The 23316-nt window shown below is 32.8% G+C and overlaps 1 protein-coding gene across 2 annotated transcripts in view; it reads right to left on the bottom strand.

The window, feature by feature from the left end:
- The window catches only part of PKHD1 (PKHD1 ciliary IPT domain containing fibrocystin/polyductin), a 450921-nt gene that overhangs the window by 143319 nt on the left and 284286 nt on the right, over positions 1-23316 (bottom strand). For both annotated transcript variants that reach the window (XM_036024228.1, XM_028510816.2), the window contains 2 exons: positions 8159-8272; positions 5341-5428 (listed from right to left, as the gene is read on the bottom strand). In XM_036024228.1, the coding sequence (XP_035880121.1) occupies positions 5341-5428; positions 8159-8272 (202 nt within the window). The remainder of the gene's footprint in view (positions 1-5340; positions 5429-8158; positions 8273-23316) is intronic.

Here is a 23316-nt window from a genome sequence, read left to right on the forward strand (position 1 = left end):
TAATGTCAATGGCAGAGACCATATTGATTTTTATTTGTTATTATCTCCAGGCCAAACCTCATTGCTTGACACAGGATAAGATTTGACAAAAATTGTGTTGAATAAATAAATAACAACGTTATAGTAACTACAAAAGCAATGACTACTCTATAAAGAAATTCTGTAGAAAGAGAGAAGCACGCCAAAGCTGTAGCTATCTGTCATCTCACCACCAGGGACCCTACTGCACTGTGTGTCCCTCCAGACATTTTCCTACCCACATAATGAACACAGAAATATTTTATTTTGTACAGAACTAAACTAATATATAAATTATTTCCCACATGAATGCCCACAGCTCCTCCACTCTGTCAACTTGGAATTCACTCTTTTCCACCTTTGCCAATTTAAAATTGATAAAGAACCCAGGAACAAAGACAATGGCATGAGGGGGAAGATTGAATGTGGCGGGGAGGAAAGGGCAGGGTGAGGGTAATAGGGGGAAATGGGGACAACTGTAAGTGAACAACAATAAAATATAAAAAAATAAAATCGATGAGTGGTATTTAATTTTGTTTTAATTAACATTTATTTTAAGCCCAGTTTTAACAAATAATATTTTTCCATATGTTTACTAGTCAGATATATGTCTTCTTTTGTGGCTCATATATTCAAATAGTTTAGTGATTATTCTTCTGGTATATTCATATTCTCTTTATTCCTAAGAGACTTTTTACATATAAAAATATTACCCCTTTATCTGTACTATATATAATGTATTAAAAATACTTTCTAGTTTAGCATTTGCCTTTACACTTTGCAATCAATGTGCAAAAATACTGATTTTTTAATGTTGTCTAATCTGTTATTTGTTGCTATTATGATTGTATTTTTTGTTATGACCACACAGGTCTTTCCCAGTGTATTACATAATATGTAAGTGTTCTTCAAATAATTTTATGGTTTTGCTTTTTATATTTAATTTTTAAATCCACCTATAATTTATTTTAAAGGAAAGTGTGCAGTGAAAACCTAACTTTATATTTTTCAAAGCATTGGCCAATTACTCCAGCCCATTTTTAAATACATTGAAATACTAATACACAAATTCTAGGTGACAATACTCATCTGAATCCATTGTTAGGCATTGTCTTATATTCTGACGCCAGTAAAAATAATTATTCACATTAAAGGTGTTTATTTTTTAAAAAATAACTGATAATGTTTGATTATCTTCAAGTGTTATTTGTTCCAAAAGGCTTAGAATTAATAAGTCAGGTTCCAAATGCATAGATTTGGCTTGTGATTAAAGTTGCATTAGATTTGACATCTTTGAAATATTGAGCCTTCCATTTACATTATGCATCACCATTTATTCTAATCTCCTTTGTGCCTCTCACTAGTGTTTTATAATTTTGCTTTTATAGTCCCTATAATTTTCTTAAGTTTTTTCCTAATATTTTCAATTAAAATTTTAAACAGGATTTTACATCATATTTTAAAACTGAATTGTTCACATATTAAAAAGCTATTGATTTGTGCATTTATTTAATTCAACTTACAGTTTTTCAGCTGGTTCCCTAGTTTTCTAGGATAAAAATGTATGTAATCACAAAATAAATGGCAGTTTGGATTTCTTTCAATAATTACAACTAATGGACTTATTTTTGATGTAATACATTGGCTAAAATCCTAGTAACAATATTTAATGATTGCTGTAATACAGTAATTTTAATGTCAATTTTCCCATAAAATAGCAAATTACATTTTCAGAGGGATTTTTAGTTATTTATTCTATAATATTATTTAAAGCAGTGATTCTCAACTAATGGCTAAACACTCTAGCAAAAAAAATATTTATTTAAAGGAAGTTTCTTATAGTTCTAATTTACTGTTTATTCAAAGAATGCAAGCTGAGTTTTCAACAAATATATTTGATTTGTACAAAAATGGTCATATTCTTAATCATTATATTTATTGTTTAGGTAAATTAACTTAATTTGAATCATCTCTCTTAACTTGAATGACTCACACTCAGTCATGATTTTATTTTCTTCTAATAAATTACTGGGTTTCATTTGTTGCTTTTTAGGATTTTTGCATTTCATTTACCCTTGGATGTTACCTCAGATTTTGTTTGTCATTGTTATCATTGTTGTTGTTAACTCTAGCACTGTTTTAAAAATAACTTTATGCTTGCCTCCTAAAATTAATTAGAAAGCTTCTTATATTTTCTTGTACTATGGAATAGATTACACAACATAAAAAGTGGTAGTTGAATGATTGGAAGAACACACAATACATTTATTTGAACCAAATATATTCTTGGAAGTAAATCTTGAATAACTTTATGTCTTTAACTATTATTAGTTCTTCCATTTTTATTCTTCTTCAGTGAAATATAATAATTTATATTTCTATATTTAACCTTTTTAAAATTTCAAAATGACACTTTATAGATAGCATATTTATATTATAATTGTAATCACTTTGGTATATCATATTTGAATTCTCATTTCTGATTTTACATATTTTTATGACTAAAATTATTTGAGATTAAACCAGTAGCTCTCAAAAAAATCTAAGTCTACTAATTTCCTACTTTTGAATTCATCCATTTCTGCCTTTATCTTGCACCAAATGATTTCATTAGATTAATTAGTCATTTTGCTTCTCATGTTGACAGCTTAGTTTTTCAATTTTTGTATCTTTTATTCAACAATAAAAGCTTTTAATGTGATGGCATGTTTGGCCAAGTCTCAGACAATACTCTCAATATTGTTTCTTCCCAGCTATTCTGTTGATAATGTTTTGATCTTCTTTTTTATACAAAAGTTATTTAAAAAAAGATTATTTTCTTATTTTTCCATCTTACAAGAGATTAATATTTTGGATAAGATATTGTTTTTATCTTTATATTTATTTTATTGTAATCCTATTCTATATCATCTGTTTATTAAAATTGGTTAAGCCTTTAATTATAGTATATATACTCTGGGGTAGGGATATTTATGTATAGATACATACAAATGAAATTGTCTTTATTATATTATTCATATTTTTATATTTTTTATTATTTTAATGTAATTTAAAGATTATAATCTGAAAGATAAGTAAATGTCTTTCATTACTATTTTTATTTCTGTCAATTTCCTCTTATATTACTTAGAGATTTACTGTACATATTTCTATATTGTTGTATGGTATAAAACTTTCCAGACATTTGGGTCTCACTGGAGATCTAAACCTTTATTAATATAAAATGTGCTTATTTGTTCAAATGTATATATTTAATTTGATTTTTTGTGTGAATAATTTTGAGGCTCTTACTTTCATTTTTATTCTAATGATTGATTTTATTCTAGATTTAATTTACAATTTTTTGAAATTGGTCTTAAGTTTTCCTCTGATAAAAAGTTGATATTTGACTTATTAACCAGTGTTTTCCTATATAGTGTCATTTTTGACAAGTACATTTTCCTTTTATAACTGGAGGATTTATTGTGTTGTATTTCTGTTGCCTTTATGCTTTTTTGTTGTTTCTGTTCTCTTATTATTTCATTTATTTTCTTATTGTATTTTGTTACTGTATTTTGCAGGGTGTATAATACGCACCCACATTTTTGTGTACATTATACATGGATTATACCCATTCTTACACCCATGGTAAGTATATAGCCAGTTTCCTATGGCTATCTTCCCAGATTTTAAACCCAGATTTTTATCTGAGAATTATGACTTGTGATGGTTAGTTTATGTGTTGTTTTGGGTAGGCTATCATACCCAGTTAAACACTAATGGAAGTGTTGCTGGAAAGGTATTCTATAAATGTGGTTAACATCTACGATCAGTTGATTTTAAGTAAAAGAGATAACCCTTAAAAATATTGGTGGGCCTGATTAATCAGTTGAAAGGCCTTAAAAACAAACTTGAAGTTTTGCTGAAGAAATTCTGCCTCAGCATTGAAGCATCAGACCCTGCTCCAGACTTTGCAGCCTGCTGACCTGCCCTACATATTTTGAACTTACCAGCCCAAATTCCTTGAAATGCATTTTATATACATTACATATGTATATATATATGATGTATACTATATATAACCAGTATCATACATACACACACATGCAACCTAAGAGTTGTACATATTTATATAAATAGAAACCTGACTAATATATCTAATATATTCACTTTTCAAATTATAATTAGAATTTGCCTTATTTTAACAACCATATTTATAGTATCAAATTTTGTGTATTTCAATGTTTACCTTTAATATATATACTTTATATGTCTTTATATATTTTTTAATTTGATTCTTATTTTTAAATTTTATACTCAGTTTAATCTCTTTATTAGTTTTTTTTTTGCTTTTTTTCAGTTCTCACATAGCAAAAGGTATCTTATTTATTTATTTATTTATTTATTTATTTATTTTTGTTTCACCTGTGAATAGCAGCTTAACAGGGTGTCAAATTCATTGGTCATGACATTTTTTCTTCCTTAAACATATATTGATTTTATCTCCCTAGATTTAATGATGTAAAAAAATTCTAAGATTAACAAGCTTTATGCCCTCTCTTGTTTTCCTTTTACTGTTTCACTCTTTTTTTCATATAATGTGAGGATTTGTAGCAATCATTGTTCTTAGTGCTGATTTGTTCAAAATAAATGTAACCCTTCCCAAGTTTACTATATGTATTCCAGTTATAATTTTCTTTATTCTTTCTGTTGTTGTTATTCTGGATGCATATTAAAAAGAGCAATTATCTATAGATACTTTCTATTTTTTGTTTTCTATTTCTAATACCTTCTCTTTTATTATTTTTATCTCCTGATCCTTTATTCTGCATTCAGATACATTACATCCATTTTTTTCTTCATATGATCTATTCAGTTTGAGGCAGTAATAATTTTATTCTTTACTGCCTTAAATATAATATTAAATTCTTTTATTACCTTTTAAACTTCATAAGATTCTTCACATTTTTTATCCCACATTTTATTAATTTTCATCTATCTCTCAACAAGCCATCATTTAAACTCAGACTATTATGGTCTCACCTTTTAATTCATCTATTATCTCATAGAATTCATATTGTTAAAGATTTATTGTTAATACAAACATGTGTTATCTAAAATTTATTCCTTAAATAAGCTATATTTCTCCCTTGCTTTTACTTGTTGTGCTCTTTCTCTGTTATACTTCAGAGATTTCAAAAATCCCTTCTGGTCCTTTATGTTTTCATTTATTTATCCTTGAATTATAATTACTAATCTAAAATTTAAGTTTATATAATAACAAAACATCAAGCAAAAGCAAACAACCAAAAAATACATCTTAATCCTAATCTCATCCCTTACCTCTCATTGCCTGAGGCAATGTCAGCCCCAAGGCGTGTCCAGGATTTTTTGGGATAAGCACTGTGGAGCTGAACTTTCCCATAAACCCCTGAAAATAAGATGAACAACATTTGGATAAGAATATCCTTCAGAGGAATTAAGGAGACATGAGTAAAACTCATTAGGGGTTATTATGCAAGATGTGTGGTATAGAAACTATATATAAAGATGTCCACTTTATCAGAAAGAGAACATGTTAAGTGTTCTGTTTTCAGTAAGTTAAATATATCTTACATAGACATGAAATATATGCTCTCAAAAGCTATAGAAAAATGTATGCTACACCACATCTAGCAATGCAAGAGTGGGGAAATAGAACACTCTAATGGTTACCTAATTAGATTTCCACCATTGCAATTCTGTTGAAACTTAACTGGTTCTGATATTTTATGTTACACACTAAATTTTCCAAAAGGCAAGGATAATTTTATTTTCTGATGAAAGAAAAGAAATTTGGTACTACTAGCTTTGTTTTCAGTGGTTGGACCTCATATATATGTGTATGTATATATGTACATACACACACACACACATATACATATACATACACACATACATATGTGTATATATAGTATTATAGATATCAAAAGACAGATATCTAGCTCCTTTGTTTCAAAATATAGTTTATTTCAGACTCACAAATTAAACTCTTACCAGGGACATGCTCAATGCAGTCCAGTTTTAGTCTTTCAGGTCTTCCCTCTTACATGCTTTACTGCCATTTAAAATCACATGAAGTTCAATTTCTCATATCCTAGTGGTCTAAACATGTCTAAAGCATGAACCAAAGCAGTAACAAAATTATGATCATGCAATTCTATATATATATATGAGTATATTCATATATATTTCAATAGAAGTACTAATATTTTCTTCCTGAATCCAAAGGATTGCCTGTACACCCCTGGATTGGTGTACAGGCAATACCCCATTTTGCTGAAAATCATGGATCTTGAACTCTAAAGATTTTATCATTTTTAACAGAATATATATAAATAAAAGAAACAAATACCAGTAAGGTACAAATAACATGCCTTGAGTTTTCATCTTATGTGAACCAAAAACATCTCAGTTAATTGAAACCTAACCAACTGTTTATGCCAACATCCATAATTTTTTCCATATTCTAACTCAAAGAAAAATCTGAAGATAATAAAACTAAAATTAGAATTAAAGGAAATGTAAAAAAATACTCGCACTTTCAGAATACATCCTGGAATCAATATTTCATAATAATAGTCATATGTATATAAAAGTTTTAGAAGATTTAATTAACATCATCATTATAAGCATTTTAAAATTCCATCTTTTTCACTATTTGTTAAGTAAACTAGTCAGAAGGAGAAACATGAAGTAATTTAGAGAAATTTCCAAAAACAAAAGATTTTAACAAAAACTAGTCTATTTCCTTAAATTTGAATTACCCATAAAATTCAATTAACCATAATAGATTTCTTGATCATTCAGAATCATCAAAGGTTTATTGTAAAATGACACCATTTCTTATTTGTTTCTAGGAAATTATAATGCTTAAGATTAAAATCTCTCATTTACTTATAATATCACAAAATTTTAAGCACCTAGTGAAACAACTAATTCATTCCTTATTCAATTTAGTATCAGAGAAGATTCAAAAACATTAGTTTGTCCATATGGCTGGAGCTGGGCCCCAGGACAGACATCCTCGTGTACTCCTAACACAGCATTCCGTCCAGTGTGGCACTGCACAGAACAGAGTGCACAACAAAGGCAAAAACAGATTGGATGTTCCTGTTTTGATCCATCTAGTTTCTCAATTTGAAAACTAAAATATTATCAAACCTCATATTCTTTAAAAGGTAAAGAAATAGCACATATGAAAAATCCTTTGGAAATAATAAAGCACTACCAAAGGACTATATGGCAAAGGCTACATGTTATAGAACTAGGTTACCAAATTTCATACTATCCCAACATGATTGCTTCCATTTTACTGAGTCACTAATATCTTAGCAGTTAGTAATGACACACAAAGTAAGTGAGAAAATACTGGAAATCTGAAAGATAGACTCTTATATCTGTCCTTTAAAACTGAGTATTTGTGTGGTTCTTACATCTTGATTATACAAGATCAGTCACACTTTCTGTGCTCTTAAAATAAGATTTGGTATTGTGACAGTATCAAATAAAGAAACAGTAATCTATAGATCTATCAGTTTTAAAAAATGATATCTTTCATCACCATACATTTGACCCCCTTTCTTTTACTACCTCCCACCCCCATTCCCTCTGGTAAACACTGCTGTTGTCTGTGTCTATGAGTTCTAGTTTATTTCTCTTATTTGTTCACTTGTTGTTTTCAGTTTTATCTTCTACATATCAGTGAAATCGTATGGTTCTTACCTTATAATACATAGAACATGTGTCATAGAAATGCACAGGAAACCTACATAATCTTTTAAATAAATGTCACCCCAATAAATTTAATTTAAAATTTAAAAAATAAAAATGTAATAAAAATAAAAATATATCAATAATTACATAATATTTACATTTAATAAGGTAGACTCTTAGATTTTGGTGTCTGGCCAATCTGGTTATAAACCTAAATGTTGACACTGTAAAGCCATGTGGACTTTTCCATACTGCTCATCATGTCTGAGTCTTAGTTTTGATATCTGTAAAATGAGCACTGCTTAAATTATACAAAAGAGTGCCTGGAACTTAGATGATCTATGAGTGGTACTTTATCACACAAACACATATTCCATTATTAATAAAAACTACATTTTACTCGTACCAATTGTTCCTGGACCAATATGAATTCCATTGAGGCGGTTACAAAAGACTCCCTCTGAGGCTCTCAGGAGAATCAGGAGCTTTTGTTCTTCTTGTAGGGGATTTTCCAAAGTACCTATTTACAAAGAAAAGTAATATTTTAAATGAATTTGAAATTAAAACAGAGAGAGGGAAATTGTGATGCCATTTCAGAAATGTAAAGTAGATGTTACAGAGCAGACTATGTGGGGAAGAGCCAATGGGAACATCGGTGAATAAGAAAGGGGGTAAAATGAGATGCAGTAAATCTCAAGGGGTTTAGATAACCATTCAGCAAAAATCCACTCCTTTTTTTCATTAGGCAGAGTATACCTTCTTGACCTACTAATATTTAGCCTGCGCATATGATTTGTTCTGATCAATAAAATTTGGGTAGAAGTGATAGCAATGCTATTTCTGAGTCGATCGATACTCTAAACTGCTTGGCAAGTTTTTAACAGACCACTTGCAATGATGTATTCTGCCATGAAAGGAGTATTCTTTAAATAGCTTCTAGTTCCTGAATGAAGAAACAAACTAGCAGATCTGAAGAGAACACACAGCTGGAAGTACTTCCAACTAAGTCTAACATAAATATTTGTTGTGGTATGCCATTGAGGGTCATGGACTATTTGTAACACACTGTTAACCAAAGCAAAACCTGGCTGATTCATGTCTATGGCTGGATCCCCGAAGTGCTTTACATGCATTTTAGCATTTATTCCTCACAACAAACCTGAAAAGTAAGTATGATTATTATCTCAATTTTAAATATTCACACATAATGAGGCTTAGAGGTTAAGGGATTTGTCTGTATTTATCCAACTAGTAATTCACAGAGTCTAAATTTGAACAATAGTACGTTCATACTAAGTGTTTTATTAAACAAGTATAAGCTATTTTCTCAGCCTAAATTCTTCTAGCAGCATAAAGACACAATCCATTCAGGCTGTAACAGATATCAGGTGGGAATTACTGCTGACATGATTTATTCTTTTGAGGTAAATAGCAGTTTGGTCACTTTTTTAAAAAATTGATTTTAGAGAAAGAGACAGGGAGATAAGGAGGAACATAGATTTGTTGTTCCACTAATTTATGCATTCATTGGTTGATTCCTTTGGGTGCCCTGACTGGGGATCAAATCCTCAAACTTAGTGTATTGGGACATAGCTCCAACCAGCTGAGCTATGCAACCAGGTCACTGTTATAGTATGAGAATTCTTTGGGGGATTTGCTGAAATAGTGGTATGGAGTATAAACATAACAAAGGTTATTTGATTCAAAAAAATCTATCTAAAAGTACAGAAAATATCGTAAAAACTCAGCTTTTCAAAAAGCAACTGGTGAAAAGATAGTCTTCAAACTACAAACTGGATCAAACTGGCTCACAAAAAATATCTGCTATCAAACAAAACTTTCCAATTTAGAAATTCTTAAAGACGTAACCAAAAATGAAGTTGCCAAGTACAGTATGAAGTAAATGTTAACTTGAAATTGCCCGGTCGTCATTATGATTAAGTGGCCTTTCAGTGGACATAAAGTCATCCTCCCCAGTTAGGACGGCATATATACCTGGTTAACCTAAAGACTCGATGTGAGTTTGCAGCCCACTACATACCTATCTTTACAGTCCAGCCTTCACAGCCATTGGTCTACAAGGGACTGCTAAAAGTAAGACACAGAGGGATAAGCAAATATGCTTAGAGTTACAAAGTGGGTCCAGGGGCAAGCAAGCCTGGGTTCCCAATGAGGTGCCAAGGTATGCTGCTGCTCCATGCAGGTGACACCAATTCTCAGCCAAGCAACCAACATACCCTCTTAGCCAAAACAAAGCTGTACCCACATAGAAAGAAAGGAAGCAAAAGAAGAGGAAAATGTTAAGAAAATGTGTCTGGTGTAGATCTTATCTTGAGATTGCAAGTCTGTCCAGTGAGCCATTTTCTAACTATGATTTCATTTATCTCATGAAGGGTAGTTTCGATTCTTGGGGGGAAGTAGCCTAGCACTAAACAGAAACCAGAGGAGAGAAGAACAGTTCTTGCCCTACAGAAATGTCTGCAGCGTCCCACAAAAGGAGTTCAGCGTTCATCTGAAATCAGAGATTGAATCAATTATGCAAGCCAAAACTGCAGAACATGTGCAGCTTCCACAGAAAGTCTGGGCAAAATTAGTTAGCTCCCCGCTCCCCCCACCCTGTGATCACCGGTATCTCAAATACCGAGTTTGCATTTGTTTTTGTGATGTGGGGGGAGGGAAAGGTGCAGGCTAGAGACTAAACAGAAAGAAGGTAAGAGTGACCTAAGAGAAGGGAATAATACACATGCTGTTTTAACATTAAAATGAAGTGTGTCTTAAATTTGTAAAAGCTGGTGAACGGAAAGCCCTTGAGGCTGGGCTCCTCATTTTATTCTTAAATTTAACAAAGAAAGGTGAGGAGCTCTCACCAGCTTGGGCTTTGCCCCTAAATGAGAGTAGTCACCTCTCATAGAAGAGTCTCCGGATAATGCTGTTTTTCTCTGACTTTCCTTTTTGAAGCTGCTTCAAACTGCTGTAAACTATAGCAAAAGGCATTTTCAACCTGGACAAATTTAAATACTCATAATGGAGGAAAAATCATTGTCGTCATGCTGCTAAGATGTGCCAGGTGTTCATGCATATGTGATTCCATTTACCTCACCACCCTATGATGGGCACTGCTGCGGTTCTCAGGAGGAAACTGAGGCACAGTTAGGTTAAATAACTTATTGGAAATTACACGGCTAGTAAATGGTGAAGCTGAGCTTAGACTTAATAAGCGCCATCTTAGAACACATAGGCACAGAGAAATAGAAAAGGAGTAAAGGAAAGTTGCCATTACTGAGTATGGTGGTAAGCACTGGAGGGAAACAGAATATGTTCCAGATGCTAAAATCACCTGGGGAGATGGAAGAAAATAAGTTCTGGTATACGGCAGACAACCGTTATAATGATTTGAGGAATATGGTACAAATGGATTCCATGAATTTCAAGGGTAAGAAAAAGGGAAAAGGACCTTACATTATTTTATTAACTAAGTCTCTTTGATGAAACCATGTATAAACCTAGTTTCCACTTAAACCCACTCTCTCAACATGACTCCCCACACCTTGTGACTAAACCAATCCACACTGAATTACTTACTGCCCCCTGCTCTCTCTCCTCTGTGTATGAGATACCCCAGGCTTTGAAATCTCTTACCTTTGTCCTGTCTAAATCATAATCATCCCTCAAAACTGAGCTCTGCTGCAATTTATTTCTAGAAGTCTTCTAAGGGGGATTATATACCCCCTTTTGTGCATAAAAATGCTGGTGCCTCTTGCTGCAGTAATTTTCCTTTAAGGAACTTTTCCTAAAGAAATAGTATGGAATGTGGATAGATCAAGGCCCAAAGTTCATCATTGCTCTATTATCTAATTTATAATCACAAACATTTGAAAACACTTTGAAATAGCACACCCTTAGAAATAACATTGTCTATTTAGAGCCCCTTCCTTCCCCCACAGAGATACTCAATGGCATACTCATTGGCCATACTTTCCTTGGCATACTCAATGGCCAAGCCACACAAGCCCCTAAACAAGCCCAGCCCCACTTCAGATGCCACCCTCTCTGGGTTCCCTCCTTGACAACTAGGTCTGGGTCAAGTGGCCCTCTATCGGCTCTCACAACACAATGTGATTTACCCCAATACTTCTACATGGTACCCTGAGTGCCTGTTACCTGTCCCCTTCTCTTTCAGTGAGTGAACAGAGAGAAGTGACTATATTGGCAGCAGAGTTCATGTATGTTTTACCCCCAAAATGATGAACTAGGTAATTTTAATCAATTTTCTTACAGAAAACAATGAAAAAAGAGGAATATTATATAGTAAAAAAAGATTTATTTCACCAACATTATAATTTTAAATATATATGTGCCTAGCATCATACTTCAGAATAAATAAAACAAAAATTGACAGAACTTCAATGAAAAAAATAGATATATTCATAATAACAGTGACAAATTAAACAAAACTCCCTATACAATAAACAAAAAAGTAGCAAGGATGCAGCATCTTGAATCATACAATTAGCAAAGCTGACCTAATGCATGAGTGGATAACTAGATTCATAAAGGATGTATTATTTCAAGCATGTACAAGACTTTCACAACTATTGATCATACGACCACATGAAGATCCTAAGGTTTAACAAATTTAAAGGGATTAGAATTATACATTAATATTCTTTCTGACCATTGTTTAGTCAAAGTACACAATTCATTGGAAAAGCTTTATGAAATAAACATTTTTAAATAAAGATTTTTTCAATTATTTAGAAATATCATTAGGAGAGTAAAAAAAACAACCTACAGAGTAGACAAGGATACTCATAATACAGGTAACAAATAAAAAGTACATTCTAGAACATATAAAACTTCAGTAAATCAATATAAAACAGATAATCCATCATAAAAAGGATAAAAAATAGCTACTTCACAAAACAAGGTATAAAATAGATAATAAAAGTTTAAAAGCACTCAATTACATTAGAAATTAGAGAAATGCAAATTAAACCAATAGTAAAGTCTCACTGTATACCTACTAGAATGGATTTATGGTGTTTAATTCAGTTGTGTATTTTTTATTTTATAAGTATTTTTGTACATGTGTATCATATTGCACAATAAATATTTAACTGATTATTATGTTCTAAACAACTCATCAATAAGTATTTGTTGATTAAAAGAATGGAAAATGACCAAAATTATATTTTTCTGATTGTCCATGCTATTAAATTTGTTTATAGCTTTATTAACTGATACAAGAAAAACTACATAAATTTAATATATACTGACCAAAATTTTAGAGACATTTCCGTAAGAAATTTTTTTGCAGATCCCATCCCTAAATCCAAAGCAACAAATTGTATTTCTAAATAATTTGTATTTCTGTCTAAGTTAACCTTGAAATTTAATAAATATCATGATTGCATGTGAATGACAGGTTAAGAAATTACTTCCAAAATCAATTTTACACAACTTTGGAAGTTGAGCTCCTAACTGGAACATAACTATTTTTCTCACGTGTTGCTATAGCTATTTTCTTCAGAGCAGAGAGTCCAGAATATTTCTTCTTATCAGACCTAAACTGGCAAACAGTACTGAACCAATTAAATTGTAAAGCATGTCTTATTCTAAATTAGCTTTTAATTCCCAGTGTGTCTCTGACCCACTTATTCTTAAAACACCCCTCTCCAATAGAAATCTATCTCATGTAAAAATATATATATAAGGATGGAAAGGCTTTTAGCCCAATGAAATAAGAATTTGTCAAAATAATGTTTAATTCAGGCTGACAAATTTGATCATCAATGAGGCCTCTCAATTTATCAACAGTTGATAGAATATGAAGTAGAAATTAATATAATTTAATTCGCATACTTACAAAATATATAAAAATTCTTAAAACGTCTTAAGTAAGGTGGAGCAAACTCATTTCTGTAAACCTTGATTTCTGCCTATAAAATAGGCAGAATAGAGGAATCTATTTTGTGTGTGAGAAGTTAAATAACTTCATGCATGTCATTGATACATGGCACAGTGTCTGCACTGAATGCTTGATTTTTAAAATGTTGGCTCTTAGTAGTATAATACTAAAAAATAGTAGTAGTAATAATGGAGAAATAAAACATTTCAGAATTATTGTTTAATTTGGAAATAAAGAAAACAGAAGGCAAACTCTTTTAGCATGAAATGTTCTATTTCTACAGTGCTAGAAAATAGACATTCAAAAGTAAAAATATAAGGTGATCACTTATTTGAATGTCCAGTCCAAAAAACAGCAGGGAAGACAATTAAATTTCTCTCAAACTAACTACAAGAGTTTAAATAATCAACAAAACACATCATCCATTCACTTACTTATTCACCTGTTTGCTTAAAATTATTTAGTTTTTCCCATGCAAAAATAGCTAACAAAATTTAATAATTATTTTATTTATTATATAATTAACCATTTAGTAATTTTGAAACAATAAATTTCTAAGGAATTTTACGTTACTGTGGCAGAAGTTCAAGAGTCCAAAATGCAGTTTGGGGAACACTAATTTAGAAAATATTAAAATCTTAAAGATGATTAATGTAAATGTGTTTTGTAGAGACTAACTGATATTCTAACAAGACAGAAGAATTACTTTTTATATCAGTGTTTTACTTTATATATATATATATATATATATATAGAGAGAGAGAGAGAGAGAGAGAGAGAGAGAGATGGATAATATATTTGTCAAAGAACTGATATCCATAGGAAAATAAACAGATATTTATATGCTTAATGTTATTTTTGAAATATGTATTATATAACTGTTGGATGCCAATCTTTAGGGACTCACAGAAATGAAATTTAATATGTCCCAAGCCTGTAAAAAAAAGCTTTTGTACTTTTTCACTTAGCGTTAAATATATATAATATTTAAAAGCCATATTCCGCCCTGGCTGGCGTAGCTCAGTAGATTGAGTGCGGGCTGCAAACCAAGGTGTCACAGGTTCGATTCCCAGTCAGGGTACATGCCTGGGTTGCAGGCCATGACCCCCAGTAACCCCACATTGATGTTTCTCTCTCTCTCTATCTCCCTCCCTTCCCTCTCTAAAAACAAATAAATAAAATCTTTAAAAAAAAAAAAGCCATATTCCTTTGATGTCACCTTTTTATTTTATCAGCTAACTAGTAGTTTGAGTGGAGAATAGTCAGTATAAACAGAAGCTGATTTGTTGACTGAGGATCATTATTATCTATTTATTATAAACCATTTAATTTACAAATATCTATATATACTTATATTTATACATTAAATGTGTGGTTATTTTTTTATTGTTGAACTTAAAAATATTTATTTTTTATTTTTTAAATTAATATATTATTTTTCAACAAACATCATCACCACAAGATACAAGATTTTTTTCTCTGGCTACTCAATAAGTCTGACTACTGGGTATTGTGGCTTTAGGCTGGAGGTTATGTTTTAATCTATACTTTTCTCTGCTTTGCCTCCTTATTACTTAATCATCCAATGAGTTTTACAGAACTGTCAGTTTAGAAGGCAATAAACAGTGTATGGATTTTCCCACTTCTTTAGGATTGGGAAAGTCCCAGTATGGAAGCAATTGAAGAAACTTCCATACACCTAGTATACTTCATTTCCTGACAAAGTCATGTGCTAATGATGACCTTGGGCTCCTAGCTACAAATGCAAGCCAGACTGACATATACCCATCACTGTTCTGCAAAACAATATGTGACAAGTTTTAGGATAAAAACCTAGTTCTTAGCTTAATTACTGAGTGACTGGGCAGTACATCATGTGACCTGGCTGAAACAAGTTAAAGGAACAGGGCTGAGTCCTCGGGCACATTGATTTGTGGGACATGTCATTGCTTACTTGGAGATCTAAAAGCATTCTGTTAAGTTGTAAAGACAGAAATTAATTACTAATGGTTATCTTTCTCTGAAATCCTCCTATAAACTAAAACACCGGAATTTTCTACTTGCAATTTTAAAAGTTATGAGATTAAAACATTTCAAAGTTGAACATTTGTTTCAGTAACATGTTAGCATTATTGATATCTAAGATAACAAAGAACACATAGTAAAGCATAGAAATGATTTCTTATCTAAGAAGAGACATGATGAAAAAGATGAGGTCAGATAGCTATTCATGAACAACAAAATACAAACATTTAAAGAAATAACAAACCAATACCTATTGTACAGAATTTGAATTAGGCACTTTTATCAGTTTTTCTCTCCTAGACAGACTAAAAATTGAAAACACTTTGGCTTGGTACAAGATCACCAACTTTTCAAACATGTTTCTACCCTTGTTTTGTTTCTTTTCATACAGAGGCAAAAACACTATAGTCATTTATATATTAACTTTGTAATTCCTTCCTCACAGATGTTGCCATTAAGTATAGGGAGACTAAATGTGTTATAATAAAAAGGAACTGAGCTGAAAGACAGATTTATATATAACCAGTCATTTATGTGTACACTAATCAGTCACCCAGCACATTATCGGAAGCTTACTATGCACTAACTAGGTACTAGGCTTTCCAAACATTCTAAAAAAGTCAACCATCTAATATAGAGAGGATATTCATGAGAACATACAATAAAATGAATGCAATAATGATTATATGAATGAACAGAATGGATAAGAAGAAAAGACACACTGAAACCTGCTGAATGGAGACAGAAAAGGCTCATAGTAAAGGCAGTTCGGGGGCAGAGGTTTAAAGGACGAGTATTTAAGGTAACTGAAATAGTCTCTAATTCTGGTCTTGTTCTTTACCAGCTATGTGACCTTGGAATACATCAATAATTTCTTTGGATCTCAGGTTCCTTATCCCTACAATTAAATAGATGATTCACACAATCTTTGAGGTCTATGATATCACAATTATGAAACCACTACTGGAGAACTTTCCAGAAGCTGTACAATAAGTTGCTAAACTGGAATTACAATCCAGGTCTCAAGAAATTCCATATTTATGAAGGCCCTTAACTAATTTCTGTCTTGGTAGTCATACTCGGAAGATTATCAAAAATAGCAAGTTTCAGCACTACTTGTCCGTGTTTGTGCTCTTCAATGTTGTGGAGACCAACACTGCGCATCTTAAAATCCTGACTACATCATGGAACTCATGTCTACTGTTTGGTATCCTCCAGCTACCGGGGCTGCCCTTCTGCTTTACGACTATATAAAGCACATTCCTGCCGCTGCCTCAGGACTTTTGCACTTCCTCATCCTTCTGCCTGAAACTCTCCTGTCCAAATTTTTGTGAGTTTAGCTCTTTTTCTCTCTCTATGGTCTGACATCACCTTGTCTCTTCAGAAAGGCTTTCACAACTACCTTATCTGTGGTGCCGGCATCCAGCCTGGACCTCTCTTCAGCTCACGCTGGTTTTTGTTTCCTTCAGTGCATGTCTTGCCATCTAGTTATCTTCCATATTTATTTTACTATTTCATTGTCTGTTTCTCCAGAGAAAAGAAAGCAAGCAGGAATCTCATCTGTCTTGCTTGCTTCTGAATACTCAAGTCTCAGGGAGAATGCTTGGCATAGAGGTGGTATTTAATGAAAGAAAAAGTGAGAGAAGGAGGGAGAAAGGGGATGGAGAAAGTAGACAGAGATAGGGACACATTTTTAAATAAAATTTTGGAAAATCACCATATCAGAGAAATGATTTTCTCCTTAATATCTACTTATTTCCCCCATTTTATGATCCAAAAGAAAGTTTGTTATTTATGAAAACCTGTAAAGGTTTATTGACATCACTGTTAATATAGACAACCATTCATTTTCAAACATGAGGTTTAATGTGTCCAATTGTGCTTAAGACCATATTCAACTCAAAAACACAATAAAGTTAAAGAATAGATAATGGTATTAAATTTATTAGAAGTCACTGTCCTTCAAGTAATGTGTTGAATTTTTTCTTCCACATGCAATGTAACATTTTGAGACAAGACTATATTTGTCAGTCATTATTTTTTAAAAAGCTAGAATAAGATGACCATATTTTCTTTCTTCATTTTCTAAACTGGATCTCATGCTACTAACCACTCATTTCTTGTAAATCTGTTTATAAGATATTTTCTTGCCACTCTATTTTTGTTACCTATAAAGCTGTTTCTTCTCCTTCTCCTTGATGAGCACCACCTCTCCTACCACCACTGAAAGGCTGGTGCTCCTCAAAATTTTGGCTTTGGTCATTGTCTCTATCTCATACCTTTGATGTCTCATTTTGTCTGATGACTCCCAAATATTATATTTAGCACAGTCCTCTCTCCTGCATTTTTCATAAATCAACTCACCCTCTACATGCTACCACTTACGCATCCCAGTGAAATATAAACTTGATGTGCAGGAGTCTATGTATTCAACAAACCACGGTAAGGGCTCACTGTGTGCCTGACACTGTTCAACTACTTTAATATACATTAACACTTGATTTTCATACAACTCTATAGAATAAACACTACTACTATTTTTTAAAAAACTGAGGTAGGGTTAGTTCATGTCATTCACCCAGAGTCACTCAGCTAATGGTAGAAAGGAGTTTCCATCCCAGCACCGCCATCCACCCGCATCCCCCAACCCAAAACCTGGGATATTTTCTAAACACTCCTCCTCACCTCACATCAAAATTGCCGCTCAGTTATAGTGATTTAAACTTCCTCAATATTTCTCTAATTCATTCTTCCTCTTTAACTCCAGTGACTTGTTTCAATAATTTACTTTTTTCTTTTCTGAAACACCTCAGTAGCCTTCTCACTTTTCACTGTGCCCCTTCCAATATAGCCTACACACTGCCAGGAGTGATCTTTCTAAAACCAAATCTAATCATGTAACTTTCCTGCTTAAAACTATCCAGTGACCACCCAATGCCTTCATGCCAAAATCCAAACTCCTTAACATAGTGCATAAGAATCTTCATGGGCTACCACTGTTCTATAAATCCTACAATCCAGACATACCCATTCCCTAGAATTTCCCGAAGGTATAATGCTCATCCACAAATGCATGCCTTTTCAGCTCTATTCCTTTCTCTTTAAGCCCCAGGTTGTAAGAAATGACACTTTCAATTACGTTTTTACTTGTTTGTCTTCACTGATTTATTGAGACATCTTTTGAAAGCTAGGTTCCTAACTTCTATTTCTGTACATTCAGCTTTTCCCACGATACCTGTTCCATGGTGGGCAATGAAGAAACAGATGATGAATGAAAGAATGGACAGACAAGTGAAATACTTTAAGCTTATCTTAAATGTTTTATCAGACTAATGAGATAACCACTGAACTAAGAATGGTAATTGAGTTTGGCGCTTGTGATTCAGCTATAACCCTCTAAGCAAAACTTTGATCTTAAAACTCCCTTCTAATGCTAGCATAATCATTATACTCTACTGAAAGTCAACTGATACATTTTGCCAGCACCAGCTGCCTTAAAAGCAGGGCCATCAAGAAAAATAATTCTGCAATATTGGGACTTGGATCAAAAAGCATCAGATAGCAGACATACTCTGGCAGTATTCTGTGCCAATGTCCACATCTATTAAGTTTATTTACTAACTAGTGTTATTATCTGTTGCATGTTGGGATTTCTTTGGGGTGTGGTAGAATTGGACAGATGGGTTGAAAGTCTTCCTTCAGGCATAATACACAGAGGATTGAGCAGATGGGTTCCAATAATCAAACTTCAGGCCCAACAAAGCAAGGAGAGAAAGAATATAACATTGTCTAGTAATAAATAAAAATATAGTTGGGGATGGACAAATTTAAAAAGAAGATTTGAAATGTGTAAATCAAAACTGGACAGTGGCGCAGTGGCACTTCCCTGAAAAGGTACAGATTTTCAGGCAACATTTTTGTTATATTAATAAGGAACTTCAAAAATAAAAAAGGACCAGTCATAGCAATGGAAGATGTCAACTTGAAATAAGGTTTTTAATAACAAAACTAGATTCAGTTTTACTTAATATTTATATCAGTTAACTAGGTGAGGATTTTATAGAATATTAAACAAATGAATGAGCAAATGCTATTAATCTGGGAGTAAAAGGTCAGAATCCCAAAGAATTTCTCCATCATGAAAGGACTGATGAAAGAATAAAATAAAGAGACAAGTAAAAATTATTGTATTTAGATTGCCTAAAACACAAGGGAAAACCAAATAATCCCTATATGAATGTACAATGTAGAAATATCTATGGGTAGCACATATAAAAAATGTAGAAATCAGAGCTCACAATATAGTTGGAAGGACCAGCAGCATGACATGTCTAGACAAAGAAGTTGGTTTAATCTTTGACTATATGGATAGAGTTGTATCCATATGGTAGCCAAAAGCTGACTGGGCTGGAGAGCATCCATTTCCAAACGCTGCCCTTATTTCCTCTGCTCAGTGCCCCAAGATGCTGCTGACCTGCAAGCTCTATATCACTGAGTTCTCCTTTATTCAGAGATCCAGTTAGTTTTAGACAAAATGGTAGCACAAGCAGGAAACAAGAGAAGAAAGAGAGAGGTCAGGGTATTTATTCCCGCAGATCTTTCCCAGCAACAAGTGAGTCCCAGGCACACTAAAGATTGTGCTGGTATCTGGCAACCATCTCCACTTTTCCCCCTTCATCTGGGATTCTAGTAATGACTTCCTTTCCTTACTCCTTTGTGGCAAATGGTGGTAAGAAAGCTCTGCTGTTACTAGCCCTATGGTATGCCCAGGCTATTTGGGTTTTTGCAAATGTTTCTTTATCGAAATCTATTCAAACTGTCTAAACCAGTATGACCTCTATTTTCTTCAGGCACCCTGACAGATGAACTAACAATCTACTAAACACCTATTATATACCAAGCACTTAGTAGGAGCTGTTATGTTTAGTGGTTTCAACATCCCTTCAGGGTAGGTTCTATAGTTGTTTTGTACTTTACAGATGGAGGAATGGAAGTATCCAAAAATTGATTTGCTTTAGGTCGAACAGCAAATAGATGACCATGTTGGATGTGAGCCCTAACTGTTATACTTCTTTCATTCTGTTCAGAGTAAGTCAGGTCTTATTTTCATATTCCTATTCAGGGAGAACAGTCCTTCCCCCCTGGCTTTGCTGTTTCAGAGGAATCAAATAGAACAAGTGTGTTTAGTGACAAAGTTAGGAAATGTGAGGATATCTCATAATTCTGAGAAATGTGGAGGCAATGCAATCTTATATAATCTTTCTGAAAAACACATTAACAATATATATCAGGGACCTTAAAACATGTACTTCTCCTTAGCCCCATTAATTCCACTTACACAAGTCTGTCCTAAGGAAATAATCAGAGATATGAATAATGATTTAAGTGTTAAAATGTTTATTACAGAGTAAATTACAAGGACAAAAAAATCTGAAATAACTTTCATATTCAATAATAGAAAAATGGTTAACTGAATTATTATATAGGTACATATAAGTACATGTTTACATAGATATAGAATATTAAAGCTATTAAAATTGTGCTTTAGAGGGAACTCTCGTACACTGTTGATGGGAATGTAAACTGATGCAGCCACTCTGGAAAACAGTACGAGGATTCCTCAGGAAACTAAGAATAAAGCTATCAAATGACCCAGCAATCCTTCTTCTAGGTATCTGTTTGAAAATTTTGAAAACATTTATTTATAAAGATATATACACCCCTTTGTTCACTGCAGCATTATTTACAATAGTCAAGACATAGAAACAACCTAAGTGTCCTTCACTGGATGGCTGGATGAAGAAGATTTGGTACGTATGTACATTTAAATATCACTCAGCCATAAAAAATATAAAATATTGCCATTTGTAACAACATGGATGAATCTTGAACATATTATGCTAAATCAAATAAGTCAGAGAGAAAAAGACATGAACTATATAATTTCACTTATGTGTGGGATTTAAAACAAAAAGCAATAAGTGAGGCCCTGGCTGGCGTAGCTCAGTGGATTGAGCTCGGGCTGCGAACCAAAGTATTGCAGGTTTGCAATATTGCAGTCAGGGCACATGCCTGGGTTGCAGGCCACGGCCCCCAGCAACCCCACATTGATGTTTCTCTCTCTCTCTTTCTCCCTCTCTAAAAATAAATAAATAAAATATAAAAAAGGCAATAAGTGAACAAACAAAACAAACAAACAAAAACCAAACTCATAGATACAAATAACAGAATGGTAGTTACCAGCAGGGAAGGAAGGTAGGGGGAGGATGAAGAAGGAAAAGGGTCAACGACAAGGTGACAGAAGCATATTTGACTTCAGGTAGTGATCTCACAGTAGAGGATATAGTTGCATTATAGAGTTGTGTCATAAAGCTGTACACCTGAAATTTAAATAATGTTATTAACCAACGCTACTCCAATAAGTTTAATAAAAATGTATGTCTTAGAGAGTAAGTTGCGGTAATTTCACAATATTAACGTAGGTCCAAAATATCAAACTGTATGCCCTACATGTTAAAGGGTATGGGTATGTATATTCATGCATGTGTAGGAAAAAAACTTAAAACAAGACTAAAGGTGCTTATTGTGATTATCTTTACATTTGGGAATATGAGTAATTACATGACTTCTTCTACATAATGTTCTATTGTTTTGTGTGTGTGTGTTTTCCAGTTTTGTGCAATAGATTGAAAATATAAAAAATATTTTAAAAACTGTAACCATATATTAACAATAACAATTAAAGTAACTACTATATAACCACAGTTAAAATAATAGAAACTGTATAACCTGAAAAAGAGAAGACTCGAGAAAACATGAATGAAGGGCTATCAAAGGGAAGGTAATTTCACACTTACCCTGTATGGATCAAATAAGAACCTGATCCAATAGAAATTAGAGGAAGGGAGAATTTGGCTTAATAGGAAGAAAATAATTCTAATGGAAATTTTAAAAAATAGAAACAAGATGTCTCCAAAGATTTTGATTTTGTGTGTGTGTGTCACTGCAACTATTCAGGAAGAGGCTTGACCACAATTTTTCAGGAATCTTCTTACAATGATTAGGCTTTGGACAGGCATTTAGGTCTACAATTCTCTTCCACCAGAAAATTTGAAATGTGGATGTTATAAAACAACATATCTAAATACTTCCTCACCATCAGAGATTTATTTCTCTGGGATAAGGTATTATTGTTTCTGAGAATTCTCTTTTAATGGTTTTTTTTGGTTTTTTTAAATTTTATTTTAATTATTGTTCAAGTACAATTTTCTATCTTTAACTCCCATCCTGGCCCACCCACCCAGTCTTCCCCACCTCCCTCCCATTTCCACCTACCCCTAGTTTTTGTCCATGTGTCCTTTATACTTGTTCCTGTAAACCCTTCCCCTTTTCCCCTGAAATTCCCTCCCCTCTACCCTCTGAACACTGTCAGCCTGTTCTCTATTTCAGTGTCTTCGGTTATATTTTTCTTGTTTCTTTGTTTTTTGATTAGGTTCCTGTTAAAGGTGAGATCATATGGTATTTGTCTTTCACCGCTTGGCTTATTTCGCTTAGCATAATGCTTTCCAGCTCCATCCATGCTGTTGCAAAGGGTAGGAGCTCCTTCTTTCTTTCTGCTGCATAGAATTCCA

The sequence above is a fragment of the Phyllostomus discolor genome, chromosome 4 (assembly GCF_004126475.2).
Source record: "Phyllostomus discolor isolate MPI-MPIP mPhyDis1 chromosome 4, mPhyDis1.pri.v3, whole genome shotgun sequence".
Lineage (NCBI taxonomy): Eukaryota > Metazoa > Chordata > Mammalia > Chiroptera > Phyllostomidae > Phyllostomus > Phyllostomus discolor.